Source organism: Orcinus orca, chromosome 12 (genome assembly GCF_937001465.1).
Source record: "Orcinus orca chromosome 12, mOrcOrc1.1, whole genome shotgun sequence".
Taxonomy (NCBI): domain Eukaryota; kingdom Metazoa; phylum Chordata; class Mammalia; order Artiodactyla; family Delphinidae; genus Orcinus; species Orcinus orca.
In genome coordinates, this window is record NC_064570.1 from 82287357 (window position 1) to 82301913 (window position 14557).

The window sequence follows — 14557 nt, forward strand, 5'->3', positions numbered from 1 at the left end:
CCTGTGCTGTGCTCAGTTAGCAGGAGGCAAAGCTGGCGTGTGGGAGCTCAGGTAACTGGGGAGGGTGGTGAGCGTGGATGAGGGCATGTTTTGTAGCGCCTCGTGGACCGTGGTTAGGGTTTTGGATTTCATTCCAACTGAGATTAGAAGCTACTGGAAGGTTCTAAATGGAAGGTAATAGGATCTGACTAACATTTTAACAGTATTACTCCAGTGGGTCTGAATTCAGTAAGCTCTGGGGCCGATGAGTGGGAGTGGGGAAAATGTGTGAAATTATTAAAACTCTTTGAAAGAGAGCTTCCCTGTAGGAACGATATTGTAAAGATAAATATTTCAAGCTAATATAGTTTATATTCAAATGGAAACTGTGAAAATTATCATTTATGCAATGAAACCAAATATAATAATCATACTGACTTAGTTAAGATAGCCTTAGAAGAGCTTTACTTTTTCTGGAATGCAGAGGGCTGGGCTGAAGGCCATTGATAAAACAATCAGAGGACCTGATGGCGGGAACCAGAAAGACACGATGCTGAGTAGGTAGGAGGGGTCACCAAAGGCCTGAGCCCAAGGGGGAGGGTCCAGTGTTATAGGCACCAGGTGAGACTGCCTAGGGGTTACCTACCTAGGAGTTACCGTGTGTGTTTTCTTTAAGTAGCATAAGCAGTACCGTTATGATCCTTGGGGGAGAGGCTTAAATGTGGGTCCCTTTTAAGTCAATGGGTCTCTTGAACTACTTTCCCATCTTAAGTGGGAGTAATATTTAATAAGGTTGTGAGGACTTAATTAAACAATTCATCAAGTCTTGGAATCTGTTGGCCACTCAATCAGTAATCACTAGGAGCTCAAACTGTTGAATATTCAGTTTCATGTGGTTCAAGCTACAGATTCCACCGCTTTCCTCTCACAGTGAAAGTAAGCCAGGTGTTAACAGCAGTTGTGTCATGGTCAGTGAGAATGTGGATTATGAAAAGGTGAGTAAGTCAAAGAGTTACTCTTGGGTGTGTGGATAGACAGATAAACATCATTTAAATAGCACTGCAGAATGTGCTCAGAACTGGGTGGAAGAATGGTTTGCTACCAAACCACAATCTCTCCAGTTTTACTACCTATGTGGGGTAGAGAAGACCCTGGTTAAGGGGGAGCGTGGTATGCATAGCTGAAGACGAGCCGTGAGTGTGAGTCTTCATGTAAAATGTAATTTCTGAGTCCTAGCTTCCCCATCTGAAAAATGGGCCAATAATACTTATTCAGACTTTATTAAAAACTAATTGAGGGCTTCCCTGGTGGCACAGCGGTTGAGAGTCCGCCTGCCGATGCGGGGGACGTGGGTTCATGCCCCGGTCTGGGAAGATCCCACATGCCGCGGAGCGGCTGGGCCCGTGAGCCATGGCCGCTGAGCCTGCGCGTCCGGAGCCTGTGCTCCGCAACGGGAGAGGCCACAGCAGTGAGAGGCCCGCGTACCGCAAAAGACAAACAAACAAAACAACAAAAATACTAGTTGAAAACTGTTTATTGATAAGTGGTTTTATTATTGGTAGGTGGCTAATGGTTCTAATTATCATATTTGCTTGTGAAAGCAAAGTTTTCTCCTAAGTAGTTAGGGAAAACTCAAGAATTGGAGCAGAACGTGAATGAGGGTATAATAGATATGCATGGGGAATAGAAGAGGTTTAGTTTTAATATGTACCGAAAGTGGGAAGTTAATGCTTAGAGAACTTTGACCCTGAGTACAAGGAATTAATTACTAAAGGTAAGATTATGTTTGTTATTGAATCTGTAGCTATCAGTATTGAGACTACAGAAGTTTTTGTAATGTATGTGTCAGTTGAATGTGAATTTCTTAGGTATGCGTTGTTTAGTTTAGAAACTAGTTGATAATTTAAATTTTACCAAGATTATATCCACTGTACCACATCTCAAGGAATAGCCAAATAATTGGGCACTCAATTTTAGGAGAAGAATGTCAAATGACATGTTATCTTGCCTGTTGTTTTCAGCTTAATTGAAAGGGAATCTGCTACTTTTTAAATTAAAAACAAACAAACAAACAAAAACCTCTAGACACAAATATTTATGCAGATATTTTAATTTTTTGGTGCCACCAAGTGGGGAAGTGTTGAATGGTGCTATTTTCATACAAAATGTGTCATGTGGACCACTGAAGTGCCTATAAAGACAGCGGCTACTGAACTTTTTATTATGTACACTTACCAGTAAAAAAAATTGAACGTGTCTTCCAGGAGTTTATGAATTATATATATATATTTATGCTAATAAATATATTTACTATAAATGTAGACTAATGTATTAAAGAAAACTAGAGTGCTAAATTAAGGATTTGAAAATAGAAATAAATAGAGCAGTGGTTCTCAATACTCTTTGAAGACAGAACTCCACTTTAAAAATTAAATTTCTCAGCCTTCTATGTGATAGTATGCTTCGTTGAGTCTGTGACCTGATTTGTAAGATGCACCTTATGTACCACTGTAAGGAAAAGGCCCTGCCCATGCTCTCTAGTCATTTATAGTTTTTGTTTTATATTAATGAGAGAAGTGTTTTAGCCTTACCTACGTAAAAAAAAAAAAAAAAAAAAAGTCATATCAATCTTCTGCATACAAGATAAGGAAAATATAAGTGAAATAAGTTGTAAAGGTATTTCTAAAACTTCGCATTTGGAATGTGAGTCTTCTGAATCACTTTTTTGAATTGGCTGTTCATGTCCATGTTTCACTCCACAGGGTTGTTTTAGGCTATCAAGAGAATTGATGCTAACAGCTTTTCTTGGGTGCTCCATTCTTGTCTCTGGGATGTTCTTTGAAGCTACTAACACACCTGTTTAAGCTGTTTTTGTTGTTGTTTCTTCTTTTGCTACCTAAGTAGCAAAGTACAAAATGTCTTCTGCTTTGGTCATCTTCCTTTCTTAAGCTTATAAAGCCTTTGATTATTGCTTTGCAAAAAAATATAGAATCATGCTCATTGTTCCAGTTAATTTTTGCTTCACTGCTTGCTCCTTTGTTCTGTCTTTCCTTACACATTAACTTTTTGCTTCGATGTCAAATCGTAGCACTATCTTATAAGACGTGGTAAGTGGCAGTTAAACTCAAGAGTTGTACTAAGAATGCAGGTAACTCCACTGGAGAAGTAACTATAATGTAACCAGCTATGACCAAATTTGTGAATGTGCAGGTAATGACAACTACGTCATGACTTCTGCCTAGCCAGTGTTTGTAAGATGCATCCAAATTTCACTGATGATAAATGTGAAAAAATACATGTATATTTTAGAATCAATGAATATTTAAAAGGGAAATCTTCATTGAATACACATTAAGTGAGTTGTTTCCTTAGTCATGACAGCATCCGTGTCCTTGAATAATAGGTGTTATAAGTATATGCAGGACATATATTCAGTTTACAGGCAGTGCTTGGCGCTGACCTTTCTAATCCAAGGCTAATAGGTTGGAAACTCATCCTTCACAGAAGAGAGAGGTGCAGGGAAAAGTGCTGTTCTTATAGGGGCAAGAAGGTATTAGAAATGTTTGTAGTTTGTATATATTCTTTCAAAACATTTGGCTTTTAAAATACAGGTGGTGATTTATTCTTGGAAGTTGAAACAAATAAAATTGGAAGCAATTATGGCTGACCTGGAAGCATTTTAAATGATATGATCTCTTTAGCCTTGTTGATTTTCTGGTAATTCACTAGAGGGCAGTAGTAAGCAATAAAAGTTTTGTGTTTCTGAAAAATGATAGCCTTCATACGTTTTTTTCAAAGAAATCTGAGGTTAAATTCAAAAGATTCTTGTTTAAAGATCTTAAAGTTGTAATGATTAAATATTTTGTGTACTGTGTTATGTCAAGTTTATATTAATCTAAATACTATACTTAAAATTCCTGATAATCATTGAAATTTAAGCATGTAATCCAAAAATAAGCTAAAAGCTAGGTAACCAAAACAATGATTACTTTCTTGTTCTCTTCAGACAATTAATAATTCACAAAAAGATGTTGTATTCTGGTCCCATGTTACCACAAGGTGTTACCAAGGACGTGTTTTTATTTTCTAAAATTTTTACTTTAAACTGTTTATTTAAGCTATAGGAATGCAGTTTAACTCTTCGAATAAATGTGTAAATTCCATGTAAGGAAATAAGTTCATGTGAATAAAGGGCACTGAAAAAATTTTTTTTGTTTGAATATTATTTTCTTAGAGAAGTTATTTTATTAATTGAACACGTTTGTTCTTAGAATAAAGGTAGGTAAAAGAAGAATTGAGACCTAGTCCTTACATACAAAACAGTCTACTGCAGTTATTACTAGTCTGGCTGAGAAATCTATATTGTTAACGAACTTTCCACATGGTTCTGATTAGCTAAGTTTGGCAGATCTAGTGATAAAACAGACATGCAGACAAATAATGTCCAGTGTTCTGTACTGTAATTGAGTTATAAGCAAGGCACATTTACAAATCAAGGAAGGTTTCTCAGATGCGGTGTAATTAAGCTGAGACCTGAAGGGCACTGGGCTGGGCTAATGAGGTAGGGTGAGATGGGTGTTCCAGATGAGGCACTGCATGTACACAGGTGTGGATGCGGAAACTGCAGTGACTGAGGAGCAGTGAACCATTTAGAGGCATGAGGTTGGGTGGTAGGGATCAGGTCACGAAGGGCTTCGTAGGCCAGGATTAGATAGTGGCGTCTATTCACAGGACTAGTAATTGTACCTCTCATTGGAAAAAAAAAAATTGTAAAGTGACATTTTCAAACAGTCGTTCATGAAATTCTGATACATACAGAAGGAGGTGAACAGAGTAGTGTGGCTCTGGCTGAAGCAGCAGCAGCAGACCGACGCTCCCTGCTTCTTGTCTCCTGTGTGGTCTTGATGGCCCCGATGCAGAATCCTGGGGACTGCCGCCAGAGCACGTGGTCCTGGGGAATCGCAGTGGATGCTAATCAGAGGAATGACATAATCTGACATGAGGGTTAGAGCAAGATCACTTTGGAAACAGTGTAAAGGATGGATTTGTAGGAAGTGAGACCAGCAGACCAGTGAGGAGAATTTAGATGACCTTGTCTTTGACAGTAACCTCTTAAGTAGTGGCCACGTTTTTCGTGCTGACTGGAGTACAGATTCCTTGGGAAATAATTGGGCTGTCCAAAAAGTTTGTTCAGGTTTTCCCATAACATCGTATGGAAAAACCCAAACGAACTTTTTGGCCAACCCAATAGTATTGAGTTCTGAGGTTAGTATATTTAGAGACCCAGATCCATCAAGCAGAATAGCAAGATTTGGGATAAAATAAGCCTAGTTCGGAGGTGGTTGGAAGGACAGGAAAATATACTTGGGCGTAAACTGGGTTTAGCAAAATCATGTTGCCCTGGCAGTTGGTTGTAAAAAGCAACGTGGACTTGTGGCAAAATGATATGTGCGTGTGGAGAGTCGGTGAATAATCATCATGTAATACTGTATGCTCGTCAGCGTCTTAAAGTGCTATGTTACTTTTTTTCATTACCATTTAAAAGGTGTGGAACTACTAGAACAACAGATAGGTCAGAGTGGTAATAGGGTTAGGACACTCCTACAAGGGAAGGGTAACCACCTCTGGGACACCTTGGCTTCCATACGCTTTTTTCTTTACATTTTCAGTAGTTTGAGGATATAAAATTTACTGTTAAAAAAATAAAACTGATTATGTTTTTCCTTTTTATATTTTACCAAGGTCATTAGGAGTATAAGTTAGATAAGAATTTAGTTAGAAGAAAATTATTCTACTCTGTCCAAATTATATTTTCTTCTAATACAAATGGAACCTTTCCCCAACCTCTCCTTGTTGTATTTGTTTTCGGATGATGGGGAAATCATGAGAACATTAACTTATGTTTTAACAATATTTAAAATGCAAGATTTTAAGTATCTCTCCTTTAGAAAATGCAAGGATTTGCATATTAGGTAATAATTTCAGCTAGTTAATTATCTAAATACAACATGCTGTATAGAGTTGATACTACCTGATAGAACTGGTTGATTTCTGGGATTTCCTTTTAATCATGTTCTTTGTTCCTATTCTCCCTTAATTTAAAAACAACCCTGATGTGTCAGAATTTATGCTTCCCTATATGAATTGTGGTTTAATCAATGTCTAAAGGAGACTCAGTGAGAATATTGAAGTGATTAAAATCGACACTAAACATATTTGAGATCATCCTGGGAGTTGACAGCCAGGTAGCAGAGAGCATGAGAGAAAATATGCAGGATTACTCAGGATACTTTAGAGTTCAGGGTTAAGCCTAAGAGGTAGCGTTTATCACTTCTGCCCACGTTCATTGCTTGAGCTCAGTCTCATGGCCCCGCCTAACTTCAGGGAGGCTGGCTGAAGTGGTTTGGCTGTGTTCTCAGGAAGAAAGTGGAAGGATCTAAATACATGGTGTGTCTACTTTAGAGCCCGTTGCTGCAACCAAGAGGTGGTAGTTGTCAGTTTTGCTTCTAAGGATTTAAGGTCAGTAACGATTTTGAATAATGGCCACATGGCAGTTGCCATTGAGTGTTTTTAATAGTTACAATAAAATTTCACATTTGGGACTGGCTAATATAGAATTGGGTAATAGAAAATAATATGTTTATTTTTAATGCCCATTAATATTTTAGAATTTCTTGTAAGAATTATATTTAAAATACTTAGTGAAAAGACTGTAAATATTTAGAACTTACAAATAAACTACATACAGATCATTGGTATGCTAATCAAATAACATGTATGTTAAAATACTTACATTTTACTACGGGTTTACTATATACACTTGGATAAAATTGGGTTTTTCCATAGAAAATAATTTTATAAATTGTTTCTACTGATTCATACTATCTTAACCCCTGATTAGCCTGAAATTGTGAGTTATTACTTTGATAAAGTATTATATTTCCATTAATTTTATAACTTGTCCTTTGAAAAATAGATATTACCTATTCTAGGAATAGTATTACAGACGTAACTCTATGTAACTAAATATGAAATAAACAAAATTATGAGGCAATATAATCATGATTCACTCCCATATCCTCTGTTCTTCAATGACTGTCCCCTTCACAACTGCTTACTCATTTTGTTATTACTTAAAAGGACATTTTTTACCTGAAAATTCTGTATAATATGTTTAAAATAGTATGACTAGGGAATTCCGTGGTGGTTCAGTGGATAGGACTTGGCGCTCTCACTGCCAGGGGACCAGGTTTGATCCCTGGTTGGGGAACTAAGACCCCGCAAGCCTCGTGGCGCAGCCAAAAAATATATGAAATAAAACAGTATTACCAGAACGTGTTTTCCTTTTGTTCTTTCAGGCCTATGGCATGTCGGCTTTGCCTCTAAATCTGATCAAAGGCACTAGAAGCGCTGCTTACGAACGTCTAGAAAACACTGAAGACATTGAGGAAGTGGAGCAGCACATCCAAACGATTAAATCGAAGGTGACTTGATGTTTTATCGTAACCGGGGAGCGTAAAAGTACTTTGTCTTCGAGCTGCTCTGTGTTGTGACTTAGACATTGCTAAGCCCATATTTTGACATTGTTTGAGTTTTTGTTCAACGTATCCTTGAAGAACCCTATTTTTAAAAAATTGTCTTCTGCGAAATGTAGGACACTGACAGTGTGAGAATTTCTATCAGTGTTCTAACAACTGAAACACAAAAGTTCTACTTGCATATGATGAAGACCTTGCTAGTTCCCAGGTATGCTGATTCCATGTGTAATATCAGATTTCACTGTATCACTTACGTTAAAGTTTTATGTACTGGTTGAATAAGATAAGATTACGTGTAACCACTTGCCAATTAAATGTACTTCTAAAAACACAATCAAGTTTTTCTTCCTCTGTCACCTTCAAGTAACAGATAAATCTTATTTATAGAACATAGGAAAAAATGGAAAGTTTTCTTAATTATTCTATTAAACTATTTTAATCCTGAGACAGAAACCAGATGGTAATAGCACACCAAAAAGAAAACTGTTTACTGAGCTCTCTTACGAAAGTACAGGCAAATAATTTAATATAAATAAAAATGTTAGCAATTCAAAAACTATGCTGTAATAAGAGAATATTTCATAATTATAAGATTAGGTTTACCCCAGGATGGCGAGGATGATATGTTAGAAAATAAAGTAGTTTAATATATTGAGAATAGATGAGAAACATAAACATCTTAATAGATGCCAAAGAGTATTTGGTAAGAGTCAATTTGTAGTTAACGATGTTTAGAGAAAATTCTTACCAAATTGGAAGAAAAGAAGTTGTTTAGCAAAGGAAGCCTACCATGAGCATCGTACCTAAAGAAAGAAACATTCTCACTAAAGGCACGTATACGACAGGGATGTTCGTATCCTATTCCTAGTCAGATAGAAAAGAACGTAGGGGTAACTGTGGAAGGGAGAGGAGAGAAGAGGGGAAGTAACTTCTGTTATTTGCAGATAGCCTCTACCAAGAAAATCTAAAAGAACCAACTGGCAAATTAATAGACCTAACAAGAGTTCATCAAGGTGTCCAGATACAAATGTACAGGATCATTCACCAGGTGGAGGATGTAATAGAAAATGACCTCATTTCCAATACCTGTGAACTATAGAATAATAAGAAATGTCAGAATCTTCCTGGTGGAAATTACAAACTTTATTGAAATACATAATAGAAGACTGAAATAAATGGAGAACTTCATCTGTTCCTACTTGGGAAGATTCAATATTGTAGAGACGACAGTTTTTATACGTTTAGGTGGAAATTCAATACAGTCTATAAAAGATAAAAAATGAAATCTTTATAAACCTCCTACCATATACTAAACAAACTCAGAATTTAAATCCAGTATAACATTTACAAGACATTAGGAGAAAGTGAAAATCAAATTTTATTTTGGTATGTAGAAGACCTTTCTAAATAAGACTCAGAACTCGAGTGCAAATTGAGCAACTGGTGAGCTTTAAATTTTTATGTTTTTAAATTTATGTACCAAAAAAAGTGGCACCAAAAAGGAATTTAAAGAACCAACAATAATTTGAGAGGAAATAATCTGCAATATAGCTGATATATGCTGAGCATCTTTAAGTCAAGAAGAAAAAAAGACAAGAAATACATAGAAATAATGAACAAAAGACCTAAATAGACAGTTTACTGAAGGAGAAATTAAACTCTTCAGTGAAAATACGAAGTGATACTTCAGCTCATTAGTAATGAGTAGGTTGAGTAAGATCCCAGTTTGTGTGGGACCTGAGGAGTTTTCCAGAACATGAGGGGACTTTTATTGCTAAAACCAGGATGGCTGGTAATTTGAGCAACTCAGTATTTTTTTATCCTGTAGAAGTCTTTAAATTTTTTACCTTCGTCAGGGGTTGATAAGAATTTGGGGATAGGAATACTGTTTGAGGGAATATAAAATATACAGCTTTTAAAAGAACACTGAATGTTGTCACATGCGCCTGTACACATAAATGCACAAACAACGTACCTTTTAATAATTAAATTTTAATCCAGCAGATGTCTAGGAGCCTATCTCACTGGATTGTATGTATGCGCTTGTACCCAGGTGAATAAGGATATTCATGTCCCTGCCCCCTCAAAAAAGAAAGTAATCTAAATGTTCAAAAATAAGGTATTTGTTAAATTAAAATATCATGGTATAATGTGCTGTGCAATGATGAAAAGGAATGAGGTAGATTTATATAGCTTAGAGAATGTATCTTATGAAATTAAGTTACACTTTCTCAGTTTAAATTCTGGCTCTCCTGATTATGTAGGTAATATCTGTGGGCCTTATTTTCCTCATCTAATAAATGAATAAAATGCTGTTATCGGGCTTTCCCTGGTGGCGCAGTGGTTGGGAGTCCACCTGCCGATGCAGGGGACGCGGGTTCGTGCCCCGGGCCGGGAGGATCCCACATGCCGCAGAGCGGCTGGGTCCGAGCCATGGCCGCTGAGCCTGTGCGTCTGGAGCCTGTGCTCCGCAAGGGGAGAGGCCACAGCAATGAGAGGCCCGCGTACCGCAAAAAAAAAAAAAAAAAAAAAAAGCTGTTATCAACCTCAGAGTTTTATTTGGAAGATTTAAGGAGAATAAGGCACAGGAAATGTTACCTATTATGTAAAACAAAAAACATAAGTATGTTTACACAGAGGGACACATGTAGACACATAGATATGCATGGTCTCTGCGACAGCGATAACCACAGAAGAGGGGGTGGTCATTGGGGACCGTGGGATGGGCAGCTTTCACGTTTTACTGTTTTTCCAACAAAGGATATTGTTTATATGCTGTGTAACTTCCTTTTTTTTTTTTCAAATGAAATAATTGGTTGATTGCTGGGTGTCTCTCCTGGTGTCTGTCTGACCACAGTTCTTCTTACTTTGGTTTAGACAGTTGGTACAGCAGAGCGGGCCTCCATTCATCCCACTGATGCTTCGGCAAATGGGCAGATAATTTGAGTGTGTTTTCAGTGGACCCTTAAATCAGCTTACTAAAAAATTATTTTCCTGAAATAGGGAACGCCAGCAGTGAAATAAATCTACCTTGTTGGTATCCTTTTGATATTAGAATGGCAGTTTTGAGAAAAATTGTGTAGTTAAGATACAAAGTACCACACGCTTGAAGTATCGTGGCCTGGATCTGTCTTCTGGAGGGAGATGTCTTATTCCTCTGGTCTTCAGAAAATACCCTTCTGTAAGGGATACAATTTGATAATAACCAGTGTACCTAAAGCAGTGAAGATAGTTAAATAATAATAATAGCCCCATGTATGCAAAGTATGGTCTCTGGACCAGTAGCATCAGCATCTCCTGGGAATTTGGCAGAAATGCAAATTCCGGGCCCCACCCGGGACCTAACTAAGTCGTGTTCTCTCGGGGTAGGGTCTAGAAACCTGCGTTGAATGGACCCTCCTGTTGATTGTTATGCATGTGACGTTTGGGAAGCAACACGATCAGGAACAGAGCATTGCAGTGCCCTCTTGTGGAGAGGTCGCTGTGACCCTGACATCCCCTTATGAAAGGGTATCTGGGCTGTCTGCCCGGACAAGAAATACATAGAAATAATGAACAATGCGTGTGTCCCTTATTCCACATTGATGCTGCTCTGGACTGTGCTGCAGAGCACTGGCCGGCGTGTCCCCCAGCATCCTATTTAAACCTTGATAGGGATTTTAACACTCTAATTATTAACGCTTTTGCAGTTTAAAAACGTCCCGGGAATTTCCTGGCAGTCCAGTAGTTAGGACTCAACTCTGTCACTGCTGAGGGCCTGGGGGTTCAATCCCTGGTTGGGAAACTAAGATCCCACAAGCCGCATGGCCTGGCCAAAAACTTAAAAAAAAAAAGAAAGAAAGAAAAATGTTGTCCCCTGTAAATATTTTCTTGGTCCTTCAATAAAAGCAAACAAATTTATATTTCACCTTTTTAGTATTTAGCAGTTGTCTTGTTATTGTGGTTTATTATTGTACCGAGTTGAAGACACTTATGGGCAGACACTTATGGGAGTTCGAGTGGGAAAGTGTCACTTGGACGCCACAGAAAGGTACTGCTCATGGTTACGGTAAATATCATATGAAAATAGATGAGAATTATCTGTCAGGTAGGCCAGCCAAAGAAAACATAACTCATTTGCAAATGTAAATAGAGAATAAGAAAGCGCTAGCTCTTAGCGATTGTTATAAAAACCTGTGCACACCGCATACGAGTACTGCATCACTCTGCTGGTGTTTGAGTCAGGGGCTGAGAAGCCTCAGCTCAGATACACTGTAACACAGTCGCTCGACCAAAAGGAGAGAGAACGTAGGACCGGATATGTTAAGACAAGGGATAGGATGAGGAATTTGGAGATGAAGGAGAATAACTGAGCAAAGAACATAAAGTGCCTCATAAAAAGGATGTTTTTAAAAATATTTATCTGTCTCCACATGACTTTACCATATACGGTATTTGGAAAAAGGGGATCAAGAGGACGTTCAGCATTAAATGTACACACATTCACATCGCATTCTGACACTGATCTGGGTTCAGAGATGTGTATTGTCACATAGAAGTTGTTGGGTTCTTTTTTTTTTTTTCCAATTTGTAAATTTGCCACAGGAGTCAAATCGAGCCAAAAAAATTTGTGTTACCTGATCTGCTAAATCTGGTGGGTACTTTATAAAGACCTTAATGGTAAAAAAAAACTTTTATTTTGTTCTGTTATTTGCAGAGCAAAGATGGTCGACCTTTGCCAGCAAGGGATAAACGCGCCTTAAAACAACTTGAAGAAAGGTTACGAACACTTAGGAAAAGAGAGAGGCACTTAGAATTCATAGAAAATAGCTGGTGGACTAAATTCTGTGGTGCCCTGCGTCCCCTGAAGGTAAGTGGGGTTTTACAAAATTATGCTGTCACTCTTCCAAGTTTCTGTAGTACCTCTCAGAGAGGCTGAGTTCTCCTTGTGAGGCATTGCAGCGTGGAACTTAAGAGCGTGGGTTTCGCAGTTGAAATAATCTGGTTTTAAATCACAGCTCTGATATTTGGTAGTTTGGGCAAGGTACGTAACCTCTCTGAGCTTCATTTACTCGTGTGTCATGTAAGTATTATAACAGAGGTTTGGGGGGATTTAAATTAAAATGTAGGTAAGTAATGTGGTATTCTCCTGGTTTTACAAGGTTGTACTTTTCTGTAGGAGATCTGGGACCCATATTAGACCTTTCTCAGATAAGCAGATTTCAATATTCAGATTGAAAATTTCAGTAGAATTTGCTTCACTGTGAGGTGGCATGTTTCTGAAAGTATGTAAAAGTATTATTTAAGATGGAAAACCATTAATTTCCCTTTTTTTTTTAAACCATCATTAGCTAGCCTTGAATTCTTCAGACTGTGGTCTTCCTCTTATAATTCAAAAGGAAATGAGGAAATGCACTGACTGCTTACCCTAAAAAGCTTCTCTTTTGAAAGACTTCTTCAAAAACATACCATAATCAGTTAGATCTACTGTGTATCACTTTTAAACCTTTCTTAAGACTCACCTCGGTCCCTTTTGCCAAGGTGATTGTCTTCATAGCACCAAAGGTATGAAGAAACCCTGCTCACCCCTTAACTTAATTCTAAATTGTTTATATAGATTCTTTATAAATATTTATAACTTGGTCACTAACATTAGCTGCCTTGTTTCAAAAGTGCTTTGTGCCATTTCACTGTACCTGTGTTTAGAGGGACTTTCAAATCAACTTTATTAAGTGTGCAGATTGATTTCGCCAAATGTAGGCATGCAGGTATAGAAGATCTACATCACTACAGAAAGCTACTTTATGTCTTCCCCTGTGCCACTGAGCTCAGACTCCAGCCACCCACTGATGGCCTTCTGTCATTGAGGTTTACTTCTATGTGTTCTGGGGAGTCATGGCATATATAGGCTTTTGTCTGGCTTCTTTGCTCAGCACAGTGCTTTTGAGATACCATGCATGTTACTGCATTTCTTTTCAGTGGTTCATTTTGTTTTCTTGCTGAGTAGTATTCCAGTGTGTCTGTATCACAATTTGTTTATCCACTCACCTGTTAGTGGGGATTCGAGTTGTTTCCAGTTTGAGGCTATTATGATTAATGCTGATGTGAACATTGTGTACAAATCTTTGTGTAGACATCTACACATTCATTCATTTTTCTTGAGTAAATGCCTAGGAGTAGAATTGCTGGGTCTAATGTTTAATATACATTTCACTTTATAATAAGTGAAATATTTTTCAAAGTGGTTGCACCATTCTGCATTCCCACAGCAGCATGAGATTTCCAGTTGCTTCACATCCTTGTCAACTCATATTATAACTGTGTTGTGATAGTTGTTCTAATGGGTGTATGATCTTACCTCATGGTTTTGATTTGCATTTCCCTGGTGACTAATGATATTAAGCATCTTTTTGTATTCTTATTGGCCATTTGTTTATCTTTTCTCAAAGGCCTGTTTAAATCTTTGGCCACTTTGAAAGTTAGGTTTTTGTTTTATGAGCGAGTAATGAGACTTCTTTGTATATTCTGAATCAAGTACTTTGTCAAATTTGTGTATTCTTAATGTTGACCCCTAGTTTATGCCTTGCTTTTATGTTGTCTCAACACTGTCATTCAAAGAGATGTTTCTTAAGTTTTTATAGAGAGCATTTTCTCCTGAGTTTCTTCTAGATGATAGTTTTAGTTCTTATATTTTAGGTTTGTGGTCCATTTTAAGTTAATTTTGTGGAATGATGTGACTTAGGGGTCAAAGTTTATTTTATTTTCCATATGGATAGCTAGTTGTTTCAGCACCTTTTTTTTTTCTTTTGACAAGACTATCCTTCGCTCATTGAATTTCCTTGGTACTTTTGTCAAATCGATTGTATATATGTGTGGCTCTGTTTGTGGACTCTCTTCTGTTCCGTTGATCTACATGTTCTTATGCTAAAACTTGATTACTAGAGCTTTATAATCAGTCATGAAATCAAGCATGTCAGTTCTTCAGTTTCGTTTTCCTTTTTCAATATTGTTTCGGCTCTGCTAGATCCTTTGCATTTCCATATAAATTTAGAATTGACTCG

General features: G+C 37.5%; 1 protein-coding gene across 3 annotated transcripts in view; it reads left to right on the forward strand.

Annotated features, from left to right (window-relative positions):
* The window catches only part of LMBRD1 (LMBR1 domain containing 1), a 122136-nt gene that overhangs the window by 55631 nt on the left and 51948 nt on the right, over nucleotides 1-14557 (forward strand). For all 3 annotated transcript variants that reach the window (XM_033428719.2, XM_033428718.2, XM_004270130.4), the window contains exons 8-9: nucleotides 7338-7463; nucleotides 12214-12366. In XM_033428719.2, the coding sequence (XP_033284610.1) occupies nucleotides 7338-7463; nucleotides 12214-12366 (279 nt within the window). The remainder of the gene's footprint in view (nucleotides 1-7337; nucleotides 7464-12213; nucleotides 12367-14557) is intronic.